The following is a 22,433-nucleotide window of genomic DNA, read 5'->3' as shown; positions in this document are numbered from 1 at the left end:
CTCTCTCTCTCTCTCTCTCTCTCTCTCTCTCTCTCTCTCTCTCTCTCTCTCTCTCTCTCTGTCTCTCTCTGTCTCTCTGTTTCTCTCTCTCTCCCTCCATCTCTGTTTGTCTGTCTGTCTGCCTCTGTTTCTCTCTTTGTCTCTGTCTCTCTCCCAAAAGCAAAACAGCTAATAACTTCTTGGTTTCTCTTAATGATCACTTCATTCTCCAAAAGGGAATTATGGTTAGATTTGGTTTAAAGGACTGAGGACATTTTGGCAAAAGAAGACTAGGGGGCAAGGATCAGATGGGGAAATGATAGCTGTGCTGCAGTAGAATGTGGTCTCCTTGAAGGAAGCTATGGTTCTTTTTCATTTTTGTCTTCTTATTCTCCACACTAAACATGGAGTCTTGCACACAGTTGGTATTTTACTAAATGTTTGTTGAATTGGACTGAAGTATTTGAAGCATTAGCACATGGAAGGGGCACTTGCTCTGAGTGACAGATATGATGAGCAGCAATAGGGGGAAGGTGCAGGCATAAATTTAAGTTTATTGAAGGAAGTCATTTTGTTACAATTAGAGCTATCTCAAAACGGAATGGGTTGTCTAGGGAGGCAGGGCATAGGCTGCCTAAAGTGAGTGGGAGCCCCAAAAGAGATGTTCAAGCAGAAAGCGTATTACTATTTGTTGGGCAGATTGTAGACAAGGTATTCAGTCAGGTAAGGTTTGGGATAAAGGGCCTCTCTGATCCCTTCCAGCCTTGAAATCCTGTGATTCTACATAGTGCCAGATGAGAGACACAGACAAGGTCTATGAAATCTCAGAGAAGAATATTCCCCTTGAGCTAGTGTCATCAAGTACTTTGTGCCTTGGCAGGTGGGATTTTCTCCCATTCAGCCTTATTTTCTCAAGTAATGAGAGCAGCTTAGTAAGCAATCCTTAGGACTTGATTTCTGTGTGAGAAGGACTACATCGGTTGTTCCAACCCAAAACACAATATCCCCTCCCCCTATTCCTTCTTCTTCTTCATTTCCCCAATAAACATCTATCCCAAGAGATAAACATTATGAACAGAAGGCATCAAAAGGATTAGTAAAATGATAGGCTAGAAGGGGACTTCCAACTTTAGCTCACCTCTCAAAGATCTACAAGAATCCCAGGGCTTCAATAATCAATCAGAAAGGATTTATTAAGTTCCCACTATGTGCCAGACATTGTGAACAATGGAAACTAACATGAATGAAATAAGGAAAAAGAGTAGACTGATGATTTCATTGGCATAGGGAACTCCCAGGTAAGGAGAATCCCTTTGCCAATTCAGGAGAGCTCTCCCCCCTCCCCTCTGTGTGTGTGTGTGTGTCTCTCTCACTCTCTCTGTCTCTGTCTGTCTCTTTCTCTCTCTCTCTGTCTCTCATTAAGACATCTTTAAAGATGACTCTAATGAGTTGCCTAGGACACTGAGACTTTAAGTGACTTGCTCAGGGTCACGTAGCCAATGTACATCCAAGATGGGATTTATACTTAGATCATCATGTTTTCAAGGGCACTTTTCTATTTGCTGTGCAGTTGCATGACCCTGGACAAGTCACATAACATCTTGGTGCCCCAGACAACTCCCTAAGAGGAGTGTGAGTTGTAGGGAACTGCATGAATTGGTAGAAGGAGGTGCTTAGAAAAATGAAACTATAGGTCCCTAACAGTTTTTTGTTGTTGTTGAATCATTTCGGTTGTGTCTGACTCTTAGGGACTTCATTTGGGGCTGTTTGTTTTGTTTTGTTTTTTGCAAAGATACTAGAGTGGTTTATCATTTTTCTTCTCCAGTTCATTTTACAGAGGAGGAAACTGAGGCAAACAGGTTAAGTGACTTGCCCAGGATCACATAGCTAGTGCCCAGAGCCAGATTTGAACAGAGGTCTTCCTAACTTCAGGCCTGGTGCTCTATCCACTGCACCACCTAGCTGCCCCAGGTAGTGTAGTGGGTAGAGCACCAGCCGGGACAGGAAGACCTGAGTTCAAATCTGACCTCAAACACTTATTAGCTATGTGACCCTGGGCAAGTCATTTAACCTTGTTTGCCTCAGTTTCCTCATCTGTCAAATGAGATGGAGAAGGAAATGGCAAACCACTCCAGTATCTTTGTCAAGAAAACCCCAAATGGGGTCATGAAGAGTCGGACAGAATTGCAAACAACTCAACAACACCAACAATTATGGTATGGAACTGAATATGAGGGGGACTCTATTCCAGGTCAGCCTCTTCAAAAACAGTGTTATTGTTGAGTAACAATAGAAAAGAATCTCATCTCTTTATCTACAGAAGACTATACGTCCTCGAGAGTAGGAGCAGTTTCTTTACTGTCCCTGTATGCCTGGTACCTGCTCACTCACACTTCTGACTCTCCACTGTGCAATCCTGGCACAGAGAGTACTATAGCAAGGGCAGCATTGGAGGGAGACAGCTCAGGGCATTTCCGTGTCCTGCCATCACTCTAGGCTAGATCCATTCTCAGGCCTTTGCTCTGGGCATTTCTCCCCACCCCATCCCTTCTCACCTCAGGCTCCACAGGTCCTTCATCGCCTTCCAAATGAAGCTCAGGAACCATCTTCTACGAACATCCTTTCTTGACCTTCCTAACCACACTACCTTGTATGCAATTATCTTGTATTTATTGTGCATTTATTCAGTATGCATGTATATTTATGTATATATGTGCATACATGTGTCTTGCATGCATGCATGCACACACATGTATACCTATGTAGATATCTCTTTATATACTTATATAGATATAGATATTGATGTCTCTATCTGTCCATCTATCTCTCTATCTAGTTTCCCCTGATAGAAGGTAAGCTTCTTGTGAGGAAGAATTCTTTCATATTTTTCTTTGAATCCCCAGCACTTTGTATCGTATCTGGCACACAGTAGGCATTTATTGATTGATGTTTACCATATCTTTGAACAAATAATCTTTGATGACTATGTCAATTCCCTGACAATGCCTTTCTCTCTCTATCTGTGTCTGTCTCTGTTTGTCTTTCTCTCTCTCTGTCTCTCTCCCTCTGTCTGTCTCTGTCTCTCTCTCTGTTTCTCTCTTTCTCCCCTGAAGAATGGTGGGATGGGAAACCCTAAGTCATATCACTGAGGAGACAAAGGAAGAGAGAAGGAATGAGTCACCAGATTTTCCCTAAGGACTGTCTCTCCTGAGGCAGTATATCATACTCAATTCACAACCCTAAGGACCCTGTTTGGTTTCAGTACCAGGTTGTTAATCATGAATGAGGCAGACCTTCCTTTGTCCTTCTCCTTTCCTCAAGGCTAAGTAATTAATTAATCAGAAATATAATTCTGCCAGGGGAAGATGAGAAAAATCAAATGTGGCTGAAGATACCTAGCTCAAGAATCTCAGTTTAAAAAGAAAGAAGAAAAGCTTAGCCTTTGACACCCCCCTTTCCATGAATCATTCAGAGCTGCCAAAGGGAACGAAGGGTTGGGTAGGGCCCAGAGAAATGTGAATACCCTCCTATCAAATGTTGCTGCATGGAATCATTTCCATGCTGGGAGCTTGATTCTTAAGAATGATGTCATTGCTGGTGTTGGAGGGCTCTCCCCTGGGGATAGTTAAATCGGATATGGAGCTGCATGGTCTGAAGTTGCTCACAGAAATCCTAGGGTTGCTATTTCCAGGGCTGATTTAGTGTCTGGAATGATGCTGCAGAGCCATAACTAACAATTTTTGCACCAGAGAAAGTAGTATCAAAAGATAGTCTCCTGAAGTGTGGCCAAGGAGGAAGAAACACACCCCAAAAGCCTTAGAGGCTTCTATGCTGCTGAAGGAATGGCCACTGCTGAGAAAGCAAGACTGGGCCCAGAGCACTGTGGGGATTCTTGTTGTTGATCAGTTGTGTCCAACTCTTTATGATCCTGTTTGGGGTTTTCTCTAAAGATACTGAAGTATTTTGCCATTTCCTTCTACAACTCATTTTATAGATGAGGAGGCTAAGGCAAACAGGGTGAAGTGAGTCGCCCAGGGTCACACAACTAGTAAGTGTCTGAGGCCAGATCTGAACTCAGGGAGATGAATCTTCCTGACTCCAGACTCCAAACTCTATCCATTGTACCACCTAGCTGCCCTGTGAGGATTCTAAGCTTCTGAAAAGGAAGGAGCCAAGAGCTAAGATGGTGTTATCTGACACATTTCTCAGCTGAAGCAAAACTCGAACGCTACTGCCCCTTGCTACTGCTCCTGACCTACCCCCAGGTTAGGAATAAAATCAAAATATCTCCCTCCCTCTCGCCCCTTCCAGGTACCCAGGATGCAAACTAGACCAGATCAGCAAAGAAAGAGACCAGAAGACTGGGCAGTCATCTCATTTCTTCAAGTCAACATTTCTGCAACCAGAGGAACCATATACCAGGTTAAATGAAAAGTCCTTCATAAAATCCAGTGTCTATGGAAACTAAGCAGGGCTATAATATTCTGTTATTTGGGGAGTTATTTTCTTTTAAGGCATAACAATACTGTTTTGGGGTGGCCAGGTGGAGCAGTGAGTAAGTGCGCCAGCCCCAGAGTCAGGAGACCCGGGATCAGTTCCAGCCTCAGATATTTGGCACCCACACAACAATAACTGGCCATATAACCATGCGCAAGTTACTTAATCCCGATTGCTTTAAAAAAAAATAATAGTACTGTTTTTATAATCTAAACCTTATTAGAGGAAAAATTAGGAGTTAGAGAAATCCCTACCAAAACAGTAACCAACTAGGACTTTAGAGAACGGAGGATGAAGCATGTTTCTCAGAAGAAAGGCAGTGGGCAACAGAGAATGAGACATATAATTTCAGACGTGACTAATGGGTAGATAATTATTAAAAGGAAGTGTTCTATTGGGGAATTATGGGGAAATGACAATGATCTAAAAAAGAAAACGCATCAATAAAACATTTTTAAAAGGACAGGCAGAGCAGGAGGAGGGAGAAAAAAAGCCAGTATCAAATTGTTTCAAATTTCAATATAAATTGAAAATAGAGGGTCTGCCAAAATATGACTCTTGGCAAGGTTGAGCTTGAAGATGTCAGGCTTCTTCTTATTGGCTAGATTCTTTGTTTGGTATATAGTACTACAGAGTTACTTCATTATAATTTGTCTTCAATTCAACAAAACTTTATTAAAGACATACTGTGTATAAAACGCTGTGGTTGGGGAACTGGGGAAAATACAAAGTTTATTTAAGATACATATACATTTCTGCCCTTATGGAGCTTAGAATCTATAAAGGATACAAAATAGCAACACAATATCATTTAATAAAGACATCAGAATTGTGAAACAAAGTGCCATTTGAGAGCTAAGAAGTAAAGTTTTTCCCCATGAGGAATGGGAAATAGTGAAGGAGAGGAGGAATCAGGGAAGACTTCATGGAGGGGGTGGCATTTGAAATGGTCCTTAAAGGATAAATAGGGATTGATCAGAGTAAGAGGCAGAAGGAGGACTATGATTCAAAGAATCATAGTATTTCAAACTGGAAGGGACATTAGAGATCACTGAGCCCAACCCCTTCCTTTTAGGCAGCTAGGTGGCACAGAGGATAGAGTGTTGGACCTACACTCAGAAAGATCTGAGTTCAATTGCACTCTCAAACACTCATTGGCTACGTAACCTGAGGGTGGTTATAAATTTGTAAAATGAGGGTGATAATAACATTTGCCTCCAAGACTTGCTGTGAGAATAAAATGATACTATTTGTTTTGGAAATTTTTAAGCAATACTAAGTAATAGATATTACTCTTCATTTTACAAATGAGAAAACCCATACAGGTTAAGTGATTTTAAGGACACAAAGCCTAGAAAATAGGGTGACAACCAGGCTAAGGAGGATGAACTTTACACAAGAGGCAACTGGGAGTTCCTGAAAATTTTTGAGCAAAGGAACAATATAATCAGACCAATGGACAAGAAAGATTATTCTGGCATCAGTGTGAAAAAAGGTGTGAGAGAAGTGTCAGAAAAATCTGTCAGGGGGTCACTGCAACAGTCCAGACAGGTGATAAAAAGCCAGGGTCATAGCATTGGAATAGTGAAGAAGGGACAGACTCAAAAGCTATTCAGCTTTACCATTATATACTATACATACCACTATTCACCAAATAATGAAGTTAGAAAGAGGAACAAGGGAAATAAAATAAGCACCCTCGTGTCTGTGGTGTTCTTGTGACACTTAGGTGGATATGTCCCATGGACATGTGGAGATGCCCATCTGTAGCTAAGTCGGGTCTTGAAATACAGCTTGGTAGCCATCTGTATGGAAGTGGCAGGTAAGGGTGAATAAAACTGCCAAGAGAGAAAAAAGAGAAGGCCAAAGGCAAATACTTGAGGAACACCTATATTAATGGGTCAGGAAGAGGATGAAGAGCCAATGGAAACAGAGGATTTCTAATGAAATAGGAGGAGAACCAGGAGAGAATGGCTTCTCTGAAGTAGAGAGAAGAGTGAAGATCCAATCGGACAGGGTGGTCAATATTACGTCAAAGGCTGGAGAGAGATCAAGGGGAATAAGGGAGCATGACATGGGAGATAGAGTTCAGGACCTGGAGTCATGAAGATCTGGGTCTGAATTCCTCTTCAGGCACTTATTACAACACGGTCTTGGGTAAGTCCCCAAACTTTTCTGTGCCTCAGTTTCCTCCTCTGTAAAATGAGGAGATAGAACTCAAAGACCTCTATGCTCCCTCCCATTTCTAAATATACATGATTCTGATCCCAAAATGGTCACTAAATTTGGGGATTAACAGGTCACTGATGACCTTTGAAAAAAGGTTGATGGAGGCAGAAGTCCTTACAAAGGGTTGAAAAGAGAGTGGGTAGTAAGGAAAGGAGGCAACTTATTAAAGAAGATTAACAGTGATTGGAAGAAAAGAAATCAAACAGTAGCTAAATTGAAGGGTCAAAGGAAGTACTTTTAAAGATTGGGGCCCATGTTTATTGGTAGAGCAGGAATGATGTCGAGAGAAAGACTAAAGATGCCTGAGAAAGAGGGGATGTCAGAGCAAGGTCTTGGAAGAGGCAGGAGGGAATAGGATCACAAGTACAGGTTCAGATATTAGTTCTATAGTAATATGTATGCCTTCTCTTGTGTGGATAAAGGGAAGGTGGGGGAATGGGTGATAATGCTGAGAGGTCTGAGGAGTCCTGGAAAGGAGCCAAAACATCTCTCCCTTGGATGGTCTCAGCTTTCTCAGTGAAGCAGGAGATTAGATCATGTGCTTGAAATAAGGAGGCAAGAGAGGAAAAATGATATGTAATAATCACAACAGAGTATAAGATAGAGAATGGAAAATAATAGAGTAAAAAGAATGTCAATAAGCAGAAGCAAGGGCCAGGCCAAGGTCGTATGCCATGAGATCTGCTAAATTTTGTGACTGTCTCCAGAAAGATTCAGTTCTTTTTTTTAATGCTTTATTAACTTCTGATTTATATCATTCATTTCCTCCAGATTTTGAGTTACAAATTTTCTCCCCGTTTTTCCCCATCCACCCCCCCAAAATCGCAGTCCCACAAGATATCCCCTCCTCCAATCTACTCTCTCCCATATTTTCTCCCATACCCCTTTTGACTTTTCCAGTGGATCTCTAGGCCCCAGTGCCTGTATATCTTATTTCCCAATTACATGTAAAATAGTATTAATAATAGTATATATATATATATATATGTGTGTGTATATATATATGTATATATATATATATATATATATTTGAGTATTTAATTTTAAAACTTTGAATTCTAGATTCATTCCCTTCCTGCCTTGTCACCCACCCTTACTGGGAAGATAAGCAGTTCAGTATAGATTGTGCATGTGTGGCTAATGCAAAACAATAACATAGTAGATATATTGTAAAATACTGACTATATTTCCCTCCCTCCTATCCCACCTCTCACTTGTTCTATTCTCTAATTTGATCCTGTCCCTTTTCAAAAGTGGGTGCTTCCAACTTCCCTCCCCCCCCCAGCCTGCCCTCCCTTCCATCATCCCCCCTCTCATCCCCTTCCCCCCTTCTCTCCTGGAGGGTGAGATACCCTATTTAGTGTGTATTTCATTCCCTCGAGAGATTCAGTTCTGGAGCAGAAGAAAAATGGTATGATGAAAGTTATCCAGGAATAAGGAAGGTCAGGGAAGCAAGGGATTCTAGGATAGTAGCTAGTAACACATTAAAGTAGAAGATAGACTCAACAAATTGTGGTACATTATTGTGATGAAATACAATTGTGTTATAAGAAATGACAAGCAGAATGGTTTCAGAAAAACCTGGGGAGACTTATATGAACTGATGCAAAGTGAAGTAAGCAGAACCAGGAAAATATTGTATATAGTAATAGCAATACTTTATGATGATCAACTATGAATGATTTAGCAATTCTCAGCAATACAATGATCCAAGACAACTCCAAAGGATTTATGATTTTAAAAAATGCTAACTACCTCCAGAGAGAGAACTGATGAACTCTGAGTGCAAACTGAAGTAGAATCTTTTCACTTTCTTTTTTTCTTTTGGAGTATGGCTAATATGGAAATATCTTTTGCATGATGTCACATATATAATTGATACCATATTGCTTGTCTTCTCAGTGGGTGGTGAGGGAACCAGAGGGAGGGAGAGAATTGGGAACTCAAAATTTTTTTAAAGAATATTAAGAATAATTTTTAACAAAAGCATTAGATCATGGGATCAAGGCTGGGAATGAAGCCAATTAAAGTCAGAGCAGGAGAAATGGACTGGAAGAGTAGAGACAGTTCAAAGAAATAGAAATTACAACTAAGTTAAAGAACAGGCTTCCTGAACATGAAAAAGTGAAAAAGAAGGGTAGGACCTTGAGTCCACATGATGTAATTTCAAAATTTCAGATCTTGTAGGTGGTGAAATTATAAGATATTGAGGTCTAGATTTTACTATGGCCTTTTATGGCTAAAGAGAATGGAGAAGGTCAATGGAACTGAGAAAATTGAGGATTCCTTCCTTAGGTTCCATTTCCATCAATAATGGTGAGAGTAATGAGATCTCTGGAGTTTTTCAGGAATTAAACTCCTATAGAGGAGGGATCAAGACATACTCACTTCTTATCCAATTCTACTCTAATATGAAGTTGACCATAGAGTGGTAATAGTTCTTAATTTGTTGTGTCATTGTATAAAACTAGAAATTATTATGATAATTCAAATAAAGATAGACTCTTTATGCCTGTACTATCTGGGATAATTGACTAGTTATTATGTGTACCTACAGACAGATTTATAGACTTTCCTTCATTTTTTTTCACCATATTCTAGATGGAAAAGATTTTTAAAAACCCCTTAGAAGAAAAGATTTGAATGCTCAATGAAAGAAACAAAAGTTAAAGCCACTTTATTCCCTATGTTTAGCAGCAATGGGAAAGATTCAACCTAGAAATTATTAGCAGAGTCCCTTTCCTTCTTACCTCTGCATAATCTGCTACCAGGTAGAGCTCCACATACTTCATAGATTGTAAATCTTCCCTCCTGACCTAAAGAGGGCAGAAAATGGGTTAGAGTCTTGGTAGAACTTAGCATCATTTCAAAAGAAGTGCTTGGCAATGGAGTCTGAGGCCTCTGTGCTCACTGTAGTTGTGTCTTACCATCTCCTCCTTCCCCTTGGTTACCGTTGGGGAATGCTCTGAGACATTGGCACAGATATGAATGAGACCATAAGATTTAGGGGTGGAAGAAGCCTTTGAGAACATCTAGTCAAACACTTCATTTTACAGATGAAGGCATGGAAGTCTGGAGAGGTTAAGTGTCTTCTCTGAGGTCACACAGGGTAGCAGAGCACTGACTGGAAAGGCAGTGTTCATGGCACCGAACTATGGCTGCCTACTCCCCTTGAGTGGAAGAGTGTTAAAAGTAAAGTAAATACAACTTACAAATTTTTCCCCATCTTCAAATGCCCCTTCTTTAAAAATGAGTGAGACGGAGACAGAGAGAATATAAGAAGTGACTTAATTTCTCTGATCAGATAAGACGGTAAAGAGAGGAACAAGCATGAGCTCTGAATGAACCCCACTGTCACCAACATACCACGATTAAATAAGTAGCACCAAGGAGAAAACAGCACCTTTGCAATCTGGACTCCACACAAATAGATGAAAAGAGTGTTTGGTTCCAATCTTAGCTACTTAAATGTGTGACATTAAGCAGCCATCTAACTTCCCTGGGCCTCGGGTCCTAATCTTGGAAAATAAAGATGTTTAACTTCTAAAGTTCCTTTTCATTCTAATTCCATAGTTCTCTGCTCCTATTCTTGGGAGCTTTCCACCTAGGGACCTTCTGCATCTGTCAGGCAAGGTTAACTTTCACTGGAGGTCACAGTGAGGCTGCCCTAGGGGTCTGAGGGCCACCTCAATATGTCTCTTCAGCTGATCATGTTCTCAAGGTCAGAATCAGAATTCCTGGGGGTGCATAGGATCTCAAGAGATTATCTGTTCTATTTGGAAATGAAGGAACTGAGGTCCAGAGAGGTTAAAACCACAGTAACACTGATCTTGTGGGATGAGGAGGGATCCAGGAAAGCAATCACTGCCCCAAAAGGGTAATGTCTGAAACATGGAGGACGCAGATAGCCATGCAACCGATGTCTCCTTTTAGAGCATGTTCTTCCTGACTCCATGCCCATGTCCTAAATCTGGATCTTTGCTTCAAGTTCCTGTTTCTGTCTCCATTTAGCCCCCTGGTTACCCCACAAATTTTTTCCTGACTCTAGAATTTCTTGTTTACGCTCTTGGTTCCCAACTCCTTTCCCTCTGAGACCTCTAATTGCCACCCAGTTGTTAGTACTGTTGCCCTTAGGCATTCCCTAGTGGGAAAGGGGAACTTGTGGACATGTAAACTATTTTCTTTTAAGGGTTGCATCACAGGAAAGAGGCAGAATTCACACAGCAGGTCTGGTAAGCATATGAAGCCTACAGAGCTCAGCTGTGAAGTATGGAAGAGGCTGTGGATTCCCCTTAAGTTGCAATTGGATCCCAAGTGTTCAAAGTGCTGAACTAGGAGCCATAAAGATCTGGATTCAAATCCTGCTTCTGATACTAGCTATGTGACCATGGGGAAGTCATTTAACTAACCTCTCTGAGACTCAGCTTTCTCCACAAGGCCTCAAAGATTCATTCACTTCCAGTTTTATGATAATTGCCACCACCAAAAGTATGTATTCCAATGATTATGTGCATAGTCCAACATTGCAAGCAAGGCAGATTTAGTCTCTCTGGGAATTTATAACCTGAGACAGATGTTGCAATTTAAGGCAGGAAGTATAATTGGCCACATGCTTGTGAAAGGCTATCTAAACATGCTTAGCCATCAACAAACACCTCAATCCCCCATTTGGTGAATAAGACATTTCTATCTGTACAATAAATCAAGTTGGAGTTTCAGAGAGGGAAAAGAGAGAAAGGACATTACAGGTATTCCCTCCTTCTCTGTTTCCATTTCTTCTCACCTCCTTTTCTAGCTGGTATCTGGAAGGCCACCTACTCTAAGGTAAGGATCCTAAGGCAGGCCAAGGCACATTTCCATTCTAAAGAGTAACACCCCGAATTTCACTGTGGAGAACTCACCCTGCGTTGATGCTTCTTGTCTTGATTTGCGAACTGCAGAACCCAGTCCGTGGCATTGAGTTGGGAATGCTCATAACCACAACTCCCAGCAGGCAACTTGAGATGCTCTGATCTGTAAACAAGATGCTGGCCCTGTTCATCTGCAGTGGGTTCGATGAGATAACTAAGGTTGCTGCTCACCACAATCAGGCCTCTGTTGAAAGGAGAAGTCAGCAGAACCTCAGTCTAAAATTATTAATACCATATCAGCAGCCCATCAAAGAATCTAAAGAGCCTCCCAAATGCCAAAGGGGCATATGACAACCTGTGAAGATGAGTAAACTGAGGCATATCTTGGCTCACATCTTTGACACTGTAAATAATTAGCATGGAATCAGGAAAAGATACCACTGGACTAGCAAGCAGGAGAGCTGGTTTCTGGTTCCAACTCTGCCATTAACACCTTGTACAACCTTGGACATTGCTTAGCCTTTCTGTGCCTCAGTTTTCCCATCTGAAAAAATGGGAATGATAATCCCTATCCCCTCCAAACTCACAGGACTGCTCTGAGAAGCAAATGAGAGACATCATACAAAAGTGCTTATCCAGATCAATAAATATAGAACTTCCTTTACTCCATAGGTGACCTGCAGAGTAGCTAGGGCTTTGGGAAGTCCCAGCCTTCCCAAAGAGGACTAGTCATCAGACTTTTAGAGGTCAGCAGTGCCGAGCCAGCAACTCTTCCCAGATCTTGTCCCAGGCTAATTTCATTCTGGTGCCAGGGAACCAAATCATTATTATGGGCAGGTAGCCAGGTCTGCCTCACCCAACCTGCTGCAGCAATAACAGCAAAAGCCCAGGACTCCTCTTTCCTAGTTGAAGGGCAAAAGCCAAGGTTATATCATTAACCCCGTAGTGTTTTCTCAGGCTGGAGACCCAAAAATCAGGAAAGAACAGAGGGAGCGGAACTGATGTGAGCATCCTGTTGTCTGAGTAATCTTCCCAGTCCTGCTGTCAAAATAGTGCTGGGGCAACAAATCAATTCTTGCCAGTTCCTGTACCTCAATTTCCCTTAGCTGCCTGGAAAACTGGAAATGCAGAACCACCCTACAGGGGCCTGAGCAAATAACCATTGATGCATCTAGGGCAAACTGATATGGGGTGAAGAGAGAAGAGAGGAAAGGGGGAGTCATGACCAATACATGTCAGCAGAAAGATTAGATAAACATTTACAATGGGTAAGAAAACTTATCATAGACTTTGGTGTGGAATGGAACTGAAAGATCACACATTAAGCCCTATCAGTCATTCATTCCTTAATCAGAATGAATTTAGCAGATTCTTCTCAAATAGGTTGTGATAGTAGAAGAGGGTGGGGACACTATGGGGATAATGGCATCAGGTGTCTGGTAAATGGGGAATAGAAGAGAAAAGGGTGGATAAGGGGGATGCTGAAGGCACCAAGACTGACTTACTACTGCACCATCTGTCTGAGGGCCAGTCATGGTCTGTAGTAAACACCTTTCCCAGAGATGGGAGAATAGGAAGAGAAATGAGAGAGCTTGTTGTTGATGAGGATGCTGGCATGGTTGGTGGTGGTGGTGTTCAGTTGTGTCTGACTCTACATGACCTGATGAACTCCTGTTTTTTCTGGTAAAGATAATTGAATGATTTGTCATGTCGTTCTCTAGTTTGTCCCTAATTTTTTTACAGATGAGGAACTAAGGTAAATAGGGGTTCACACACAAATAGGGGTTGCACAGTTAAGTGTCTAAGGTGACATTTGAACTCAGATTTAACTGATTACCTGTCCAGTGCTCTATCTACCATACCACCAAGGTAGGCAGTAACATCTGCTGTTCCAAGAAGCTCTCCCAACTCCCAGCATCCCTGGGAATTTGTTAAGTCTGCAATTATGGACGTTGCTGAATTCTCCATACCTACCCACTCCCAGTTCTCTAATGTAGCAGGACAGAAAGAACACCACATTTTTGGGAATCAGAAGATGTAGGCTTGAGTCCTGACTATGACATTTATTAGATGAATGACCTGGGTCACAGCACTTTACCCCTCTGGGTCTCCATTTCCTCATCTGAAAAATGAGGATAATAAGATTTGAACTACTTGTCTCACAAGGATATTGTGAGAAAAACAATATGTATAGCAAGGAAATGTTATTGAGTTATTCAGACCTCAGCCTCAGTGGCAAAATGGAGGTAGGAAACAATACTTACACTCTACTTCAAAGGTTTACTGTGAGGACAATTCTTTGTAAAGTTAAAGATGCCATGGTAATGAACATTATTATTTGTTCTATTACTGATCTTTTTGTTAAGAATGGGGCAGCTAGGCGGCACTGTAGATAGAATGTCAGGCCTGGATCAGGGAGATTCATCTTCCTGAATTAAAATATAGCCTCAGACATTTACTAGCTGTGTGGCCCTGGGCAAGTCACTTTATACTGTTTGCCTAAGTTTCCTCATCTGTAAAATGAGCTGGAGAAGAAAATGACAAACCACTCTACCGGTTGCCAAGAAAACCCCAAATGGGGTCACAATGAGTTGGACATGACTCAAATGACTGGACAATAATAAAAATAATTGTAAAGCACTATTAGAAATTGGAACCTCCCATGATTATTATGACATACACCCTCTAGAACTTCTCTTCCACTGCTGCCTGGAGTCCCCTCCCAGAAATCCCAACAGCTCCCTTTCTAGACATGCTTGTTATTACAGAAATACCATGGATAGGACCTGGGATTTGCCCTCTAACAGTGGCTTTGACCTTGGGGGAATTCTTCAGAATCTTCCTTCTAGGGCTCTTCCCTGCTGCTGGTACCTATGCAGTTCAGCTATCCTTCCCCTTTGCACACAAACCAGTTGTTTATTCTATTAGGAGATTCAGTTGATCTAATTTGCTAAATATTAGTGCTGGCAGACAAAGATTGGGAGAGAGAGAGAGAAGCCAGGCCTCCAGGCAGGCGGGAGACCTCGCACACCATCTTTCATCATTAAGTGTTCTCTGAAAATGAAATCCAACGGAATGAATCCAAATGGGGCCACAGAAACCACGTGCATGGGAGCTAGTGAGACTATTCACATTTAATCTCTGCATGACTGAGGGCATCTCCCTGCAGCTGAGGTCCAGTCAGTCCTGCAGAGGGCTCTCTCAAGGGTCTGCACAGAGGAGTCATCATCAAGGACTAAATAAGCAACAAAACCAGGGTTAGCCCTTAGGGTATGGAGCAACATGCACCGGACATCCTTTAACCCCATCCTTGGGTCATGAAGATAATCTCATCTTAAATCAGTACCAGGGGTAGTCTTCAAGGGAAACAGAAGCCACAAAAGGACAATGTGTATCCTTGCGTGTATATAGGGAAGTGGGCGAGAAAGAGCACTTTCCCCTTATCTTGGTGAATGAGGAAAGGTGCTTCTCCAGAAACTGCATAAATATAATACCGAGTCTCTTTTTTTTCAACACCAGTTGCAAAAGTCACTTTGTTTCACCATCTCTACCGTAACTCACTCTTTCAATCAACAAGATTTTATGAAACCCCCACTGTACGCCAGGCGCTGCACAAGGCACTAAGGATACAAAGGCAAATAGAAAACAATCCCCGTCCCTCTTTTCCAAGGAGGTTGCATTCTACTTATTAGCTATGCGACCTTGGACAGATCCCTTAACTCTGCCTCAGTTTCCTCATCTGTAAAATGAGGATAGGAATAGCACCCACTTCACAGAATTGTTGTGATGATAAAGCGAGTTGTAAAGCACACAAACCTTAAAGCTATATAAATGCTAATTATCATTATGGGGCAGATTGGCCGCACAGTGGACAGACAGAGCACCAGACCCATAACCAAGAAGACCTAAATTCAAATCCAGTCTTGTACACTTACTATCTGTGTGACTCTCAGCAGGTCACTTAACTTCTCTTTGCCTCAGTTTCCTCATCTGTAAAATGGGGACAATAATAGCACCTACTTACCAGAGGTAGTGTGAGGATTCAATAAGATAGTAACTGTAAAATACTTAGCACAGTGCTTGTCATATAGTAAGTACTATATAAATGTTAGCAATTCATCATCATCATCATTATTATTATTAGAAATAATGCATACACATCTAAGAAAATACATAGAAAGCAAACGCAGGGTCATTTTGGAGGCAAGGCTTTAGCCCCTCCCATTTAAAGGAGGTCCAGAAAAAGCCTCCTGTAAGAGATGGCTTTTGAACTGAGCTTTGAAGGAAACTAAGGAATTTAAGAATTGGAGGTGATGGGGAATGTGTTCCAGGTATGGGGGCATCATATGCTACAAATACTTTCAACGGAAGATAACCTCTAAATGTGCAGAGCCCAGGTTCTGAGGATATCTCTCTCAAAATACTACTAATAGTAATAGCTAACATTTATATGAGACTTACTATATGCCAGGCTTTTGGCTAGGGGGTTTTATAATTATTATCACATTGGATCCTCACAACAACCCTGGGAAGAAGGTACTATTATTATCCCCATTTTACAGATGAGGAAACTGGGGCAAAGAGAAGTTAAGTGATTTACCTAGGGTCACACAGCTAACAAGTGTTTAAGGTTGAATTTGAACTATGGTCTTATACTCTACTCACTGAGCCATTAACTGCCCTAACTTCTCAAAAGCTTCAAAAGCCAATCTGACTCATAATGGACCCACCTACAATAAGCAAATGGTTGTAGAGCAAGGAGCACTGGAGCTCAAGGCAAAAGACACAAGTTTGAATCTTGGTTCTGATACTTATTAGCTGTTTTTTTCTCTTTTTTTTTTTTGCTCTTTTGGAGGGCAATTGGGGTTAAGTGACTTGCCCAAGGTCACATGGCTAGTTTTTATGTTAAGTGTCTGAGGCCAGATTTGAGTTCAGGGAGTCCTGACTTCAGGGCCGGGGCTCTATTCACTGTGCCACCTAGCCACCCCACTAATTAGCTGTTTGACCCCGAGCAAATTGCTCACACACTCTGTACCTTGATTTATCTGGGAAATGGAGATTTAAAATACTTGGCCTAGGGGTGGCTAGGTGGTGCAGTGAATAGAGCACCAACCCTGGAATCAGGAGAACGTGAGTTCAAATCCAGCTTCAGACGCTTAACACTTACTAGCTGTGTGACCTTGGGCAAGTCACTCAACTCCAATTGTTCTCCAAAAAGAAAAAAAATACTTGGCCCACCTACTTCATAGGTCTGATGGAGGAGATTGCTTTGTTAACCTTAACAAACTATAGATATATGAGTTATTATAATCGTCCTCACAAGGAGGACACAGTTGTTCATCTGCTGTGTTTTAGGGGACCGTTTTACCTTACTCATCTCCCACAGTGACTAAATTTTTACAATTAGAAAGTCATTCCTTTGTACTAAGAATAACATCTTTTAGGGAATAACACTGTGTTAAGAATAACATTTTCTCATTTTTAAAATAAGAATAATAATAACTCATGCTAGAGATAACATTTATATATGTGAACATGTATAACATATAATGTGTATGTATAACATATAATATTAATTTATGGTATACAACATAAATAAAGGTGCTGCAAATGAAAAATAGCTAGCATTTATGCAATGCTTCAAGATTTGCTAAGTATCTTACAAATAATATCTTATTTTTTCCTATTAAATCCTCACAACAACTTTAGAAGGCATTTTTTTCACAAAGAAGGAAACTGAGGCACAAAGAGGTTAGATGATTTGCCCAGGGTCACAAAGCTAGGAAGTACGTAAGGCAGGATTTGACTGCAGGTCTTTCTGACTCCAAATCCAGCACTCAGCCTATTGTGCCACCTAGCTGGCCAGGGTAAAGGGGGATAGGAACTGTTTCCTAACCACTCTAGCCATCCCTTACTGACTATTCTCTGAAACCCTGGGATGCTGCTATTCCATACTATTCACTTAGCACTTTATTCCTTGCCTTGTCTGCCTCTTCTCTTTATTCCCAGTACCAAGCATAGTGTCTTGCAAGCAATAAAATCAACTTTAATAAAGTGCCTACTATGAGTCAAGCACTGTGCCAGGTACTAGGGATACAAATAAAAATAAAACAATCCCTATTCTCAAAATTCTTATGTTCTATATGGTGAGCCACCAAGTACATCTATAAGTGTATATGGAGAACAAACACAAAATAAAAACAAGAAAATTAAACATGTTACATTCTAATATAGGGAGAATGAGCACACTGGTAGTTGGGGAGATCAAGAGAGTCTTCATTAGAAGGTGGGGTCTGAACTAGTTTTGAAAGAAGTAAGGGATTCCCTGAGATGTAGGAGCGGAGGGGATCTATTTTAGACATGGACAAGAAAAAGATATGGAAACAGAAGGTGAAGGTGCTGTTATGTAAGGACAAGTGAGAAGGCCTCAACAGAAATAGGGATGTTTTATAAAAGGTTGGTTGGGTTAAGGGGGAAAGATCATCGGTTATCTTTTGGGCAAGCTGAGTTTGAGAAGCCTCTGGGACACCCTGTAAGTCCAATAAGCAGTTGATGATGTGGCACTGGGGAGCTCAGGTAAGACCAGGATAGAGATAATAATTAAACCCATGGGAACTGATGAGCTAAAGGGGAGGTGGGTATACAGAGAAACAGAAGAGGGAAAGGGGGAGGAGTGGAGTGAGAGAGGAGGAGATGGGGGAGGGGAGGAGAGGGACCCCGACAAAACCTTGGGGCACACTCACAGTTAAGACAGTGTAACTTGGATGATAAACCAGAAAAGGGGGCTAATAAAGAGTTCTCAGACAGATATAAGGAGAACCAGGGGAGAATATATAAAAACCCACAGGGGAGAGAGAATTTAGGAAGAGAGGGTGGTCAGCATTGTCAAATGCATCAGAGAGGTGAAGAAGTAAGAGGACTGGGGGGGGGGAGCAAACCATCAGATTTGTTAAGAAGTAATTCCTTAAAACAACCAAAACTGAATATCATAGAATTATAATGATCAAGGTTAGCCCCAAAGAAGGTATATGAAAAGAAACCTCCACCACTACTTTGTAGAAACAGGGGACCATGAGTGTGGGATACTGCATAAAATAGACCTTTTTGATAAATTGTTTCATTTTGCTGAACTTTCTTTTTCTTGCTTCCTTTTTCTCATGCTTTATTATAAAGAATGGCTCTCTAGGAGGTAAGGGAAAAATATGGTGGGAAATATAAGTGATGTAAAAAAAAAGACAGGCAAAAAAAATTTTTTTACAAAAGGAAATTGTTGAAAACCTTGGAGAGAGCAGTTTCAGTTTATTATGAGGATGGAAACCAGATTGCAAAGGGCTGAGGAGTGAATGAAAGGAGTGGAAGGGAAGGTAGAAAGAGAAGACAACCTTCCCTAGGGGTTTCATAAAGAAAAGAGAGGGGATAACTTGAGAACATGGTAGGGACTAAAAAAGGGTTTGGCTTTTTTCGATATGACAAGACTTAGGCATGTTTGAAGATGATAGGGAAAGAATCAGAGATAGGAAGGGGCTGAAGATTAGAGAGGAAGTAAAACTGTGAAAGGTCAATCTGTTGGAAATTGAAGAGCTTGGAATTAAGGTCACATATAGAGGAATTGGCCTTGGCAAGAGGGAGGGCCATCCCATTATTAGAGACTAGATAAAAAAGGAGAGAGGTAGGGATGTCAAGGTATTTTGAGATATAGAGAAAGAGACAAAAGGGAGAACATAGTAGGCACTCAATAAATACTTGTTTAATAGCATGGTATGGGTAAATCTTATTTATCTCCTATAAAGAAGAGGTTTTTAATCTGATGTCCAGGAACTTTTTTAATAGTTTTATAACTATTTCAATAGAATTGGTTTCCTTTGTAATCCTAGATACTTCTTAATTTTATTCATTTAAAAAACATTCTAAGAAGTGGTCCACAGGCTTCCCTAGGCTGCCAAAGGACCCATAACATACACACACAAAAAAGATTAAGAACCCCTGCTATTGGGAAACTGTGTGTTTAGCAGGAAAGAATGAAGGATTTAAAGACAGAGGACCTAAGTTCAAAGCTTAACCTGCTACTTACTATCTGTGTGACCTTGGACAAGTCACTTAACCTCAGTTTTCTCATCTCAGGGAAATAGACTAAAAAGCCTCTAAGGTTCATTCCAACTCAAAATCTATGATCTTCTCACTTCTCTGCATTCTCCATTATCTAGTATATTAATTATCCATCTATGGTAGGAGCAGTCATAGATGGTGATCTTTCTGCTGACAACGAGAGCTAATTGCCGCTCCCACAGGTTACCTGGCTCGAGTCAATTCATTCCTTTTGAAGATTCTATTCCCAGTCTTTAGTAAAACTATGTTTCTCAGAAAGAGAGCTATTGAAAAAAATAAAAGTGAATGCTGTGTAATTATAAGAACCAAGTTTATTCCCAGGGAAAAGTTGAGAAAATGTGTCCTAGTTCCCTTCTTTGCAGAGATAGGAGATTATTGGGATGGGATATCGCATACACTGTTAGGTATGGCACATGACTGGTTGATTTTCCTAAACCGTTTTTTCTTATTCATTTTTGTTCTTTGTTATAAGGGAGGTCATATTTGGAAATAAAGGTGATATAAAAAAAGCTATCGACAGAAACAATATCAAAGGCAAGAGAAGGAAAGAGCTGCTTATCATGGACTGATAATTTTCCTGGGAAATGCTCCAGTTTTGTCCTTTTAACTATTTCCCACCCTCATAGCAATTCATTGTTGTTGTTACTGTCCCCTCCCAAAGTCAGGTGAAACAGCCATGGTGCCCATAGAGGGAAGGGCTCAAAGAAGAGGAAAGAGGAAATGAGCCAGGCTGATGGGTAGTGTTTGTCTCACCCACCCTGGGGACCTAAGGGGAAGGAGGGAAAGAAAAGGGAGGTATTCCTGTTCCCTGCTCTTTGAGGACCAGCATCCTCTCTTCTGCCTGCTCTCTGAAACCAGAACCATCCAAAAGGAGTGAGAAATGTGGATTCTGGCTCCACGGAGCTAGGGACAACAATTAAGGAAGCCAGTCCCACCATGGACTCATTCTGATCTGGGACCCAAGTAAACCATTAATAAAAATCTCCCAGCAAAGCAGGGCTTGAAGCCAAATCCTGCCAGCCAGTATTTCCAGGGCCAGGAGCCAAGAAGCAGAGATAACAACAGCACCTTCCATTTTTGTAGCCTTTTCCAGTTTATGTGGCATCTTCCCATCTATTTTCTATTTCAACCCAACAACCTGTGAGGTAGGCAGGGCATGGAGTATCTTATTACACTCTTTTTTTTAAAGGAAGGTGAAATAATTTGCCCAAGGTCACATGGCTAGGGTCAGAGCTGAGCCTCAAACCCAAATCTACTGCCTCCTTGAGTGCCTTTCCCATCCCCCACACTGTAAAAGAACAAACCCTTCCTCTTCTTGGTCCTGTACCTGCAACTCATCTGCCTTGTGCCTTGTAAACAGCCCTGGAAAAGGAGGGCTCAAGGGAGCCTAGTAACAGCCTCCATGTCACAGAACAGGCCCAAAAAGAAATAAGGCTGAATTCCTCCACACTTGTTTCATAGGACCTAAAGATTTCTTAGGGTATAAATCAGGCCCATTTCCCCCCAAATCACAGGGAACATGTTTCTTGTAGAGGAAAAGCAATTGCTATGGAGATTTTCCATTACAGAGCTCCTTTAATAAGACTCAGGGGCTAACTGTGGTGTTATGTGGGTTAGTGTGGGGGGCTGTGGAGCTGCTGCTGCTATAGGCCCGCTCCTCCACTGGGGCTAGCTTAGAGCCATCTGGTCCTGGACCACTCGCTCTTAAATCAGCCTCACAGGGATAGTGTCTGGTCTGGAAGCCTGCTGGGCTCCTGGGGATGGGAGAGATGAGAGCTGTAAAAGAACATGGGGGAAGGGAAGAAGGTAAGGACTGGCGGCCCCCACTGAGCTGGAAAGGCAAAGTGAAAACATATGGGAGCTTCAGCTGGTTTGCACACATTGTCAAGGCTCCCAGAATGATTTATAAGAGACTTTGGAGCCCAAGCCAAATTCCGGCAGCTCCTGCCAGAGTAGACAGAGGACAGCTAAAGAGAACCAGGTCACACCTGCACCTTCCCTTCTTCTGGGGAAGTAGCTTATTTATTTGAGAACCACAGGTGGCTGTGACAGCCTTGGTTTGCCAACATGCTGATCCAGTTTATGGGCTCAAGTCACTCGAGGGGATCTGGGGGGTGTTTCATTCCAGCCCCTCATCCAAACCTCGTTTCCTGACTGCTTGAATTCCCATTAGGGAGCTTTGCCAAACAACATTAGGATGGAGACAGCCCTAAACAATCAGTGTCCTATTTATAAACAAACACGTGGTGACCACAGTGTAGGAAATGAAGACTGTCTTCTCTTTCAGAATATGCAAGACAAGGCAACGCAACAAGCATTTATTAAGTGCTTACTATGTTTCAGGCTGATCAGATAAACCAACACAGACAGAATAGCAGCCAGACCAGATTGATGAGTGACAAGGTTCCATATTGGAAAGGTCATCTACAGACGAGGAGCCATATTCCTTAAAAAAAAAAAAGTTGGGGGAGGAGTTGGGGAAGGGGTAAGGAAGAGGATTCTGGGAACAGGGACAGCAGAGAAATGATGATGATGGTGATGGTGGTGGTGATTGTGGTGGTGGTGATGGTGATGGTGATGGTGATGGTGGTGGTGATGGTGGTGGTGGTGGTGATGATGGTGGTGGTGGTGATGGTGATGGTGATGGTGGTTATGGTGGTGGTGGTGATGATGGTGGTGATGGTGGTGGTGGTGATGGTGATGGTGGTGGTGGTGGTGGTGGTGATGGTGGTGGTGGTGGTGATGGTGATGGTGATGGTGGTTATGGTGGTG

At 41.7% G+C, this 22,433-nt stretch overlaps 1 protein-coding gene across 1 annotated transcript in view; it reads right to left on the bottom strand.

Annotated features, from left to right (window-relative positions):
- Window positions 1-22,433, bottom strand: part of ADAM19 (ADAM metallopeptidase domain 19) — a 132,438-nt gene that overhangs the window by 40,102 nt on the left and 69,903 nt on the right. The window contains exons 6-7 of the mRNA XM_069102491.1: window positions 11,607-11,799; window positions 9,456-9,521 (exon numbers count right to left, since the gene is read on the bottom strand). Coding sequence (XP_068958592.1) covers window positions 9,456-9,521; window positions 11,607-11,799 — 259 coding nt within the window. The remainder of the gene's footprint in view (window positions 1-9,455; window positions 9,522-11,606; window positions 11,800-22,433) is intronic.

This window comes from Petaurus breviceps, unplaced genomic scaffold, assembly GCF_028583685.1.
Source record: "Petaurus breviceps papuanus isolate PSGF00001 unplaced genomic scaffold, PetGlider_PUasm1.0 551, whole genome shotgun sequence".
NCBI classification, from domain to species: domain Eukaryota; kingdom Metazoa; phylum Chordata; class Mammalia; order Diprotodontia; family Petauridae; genus Petaurus; species Petaurus breviceps.
Note: the sequence above shows the minus strand (reverse complement) of the source record. Positions and strands in the feature narration are given on the sequence as shown.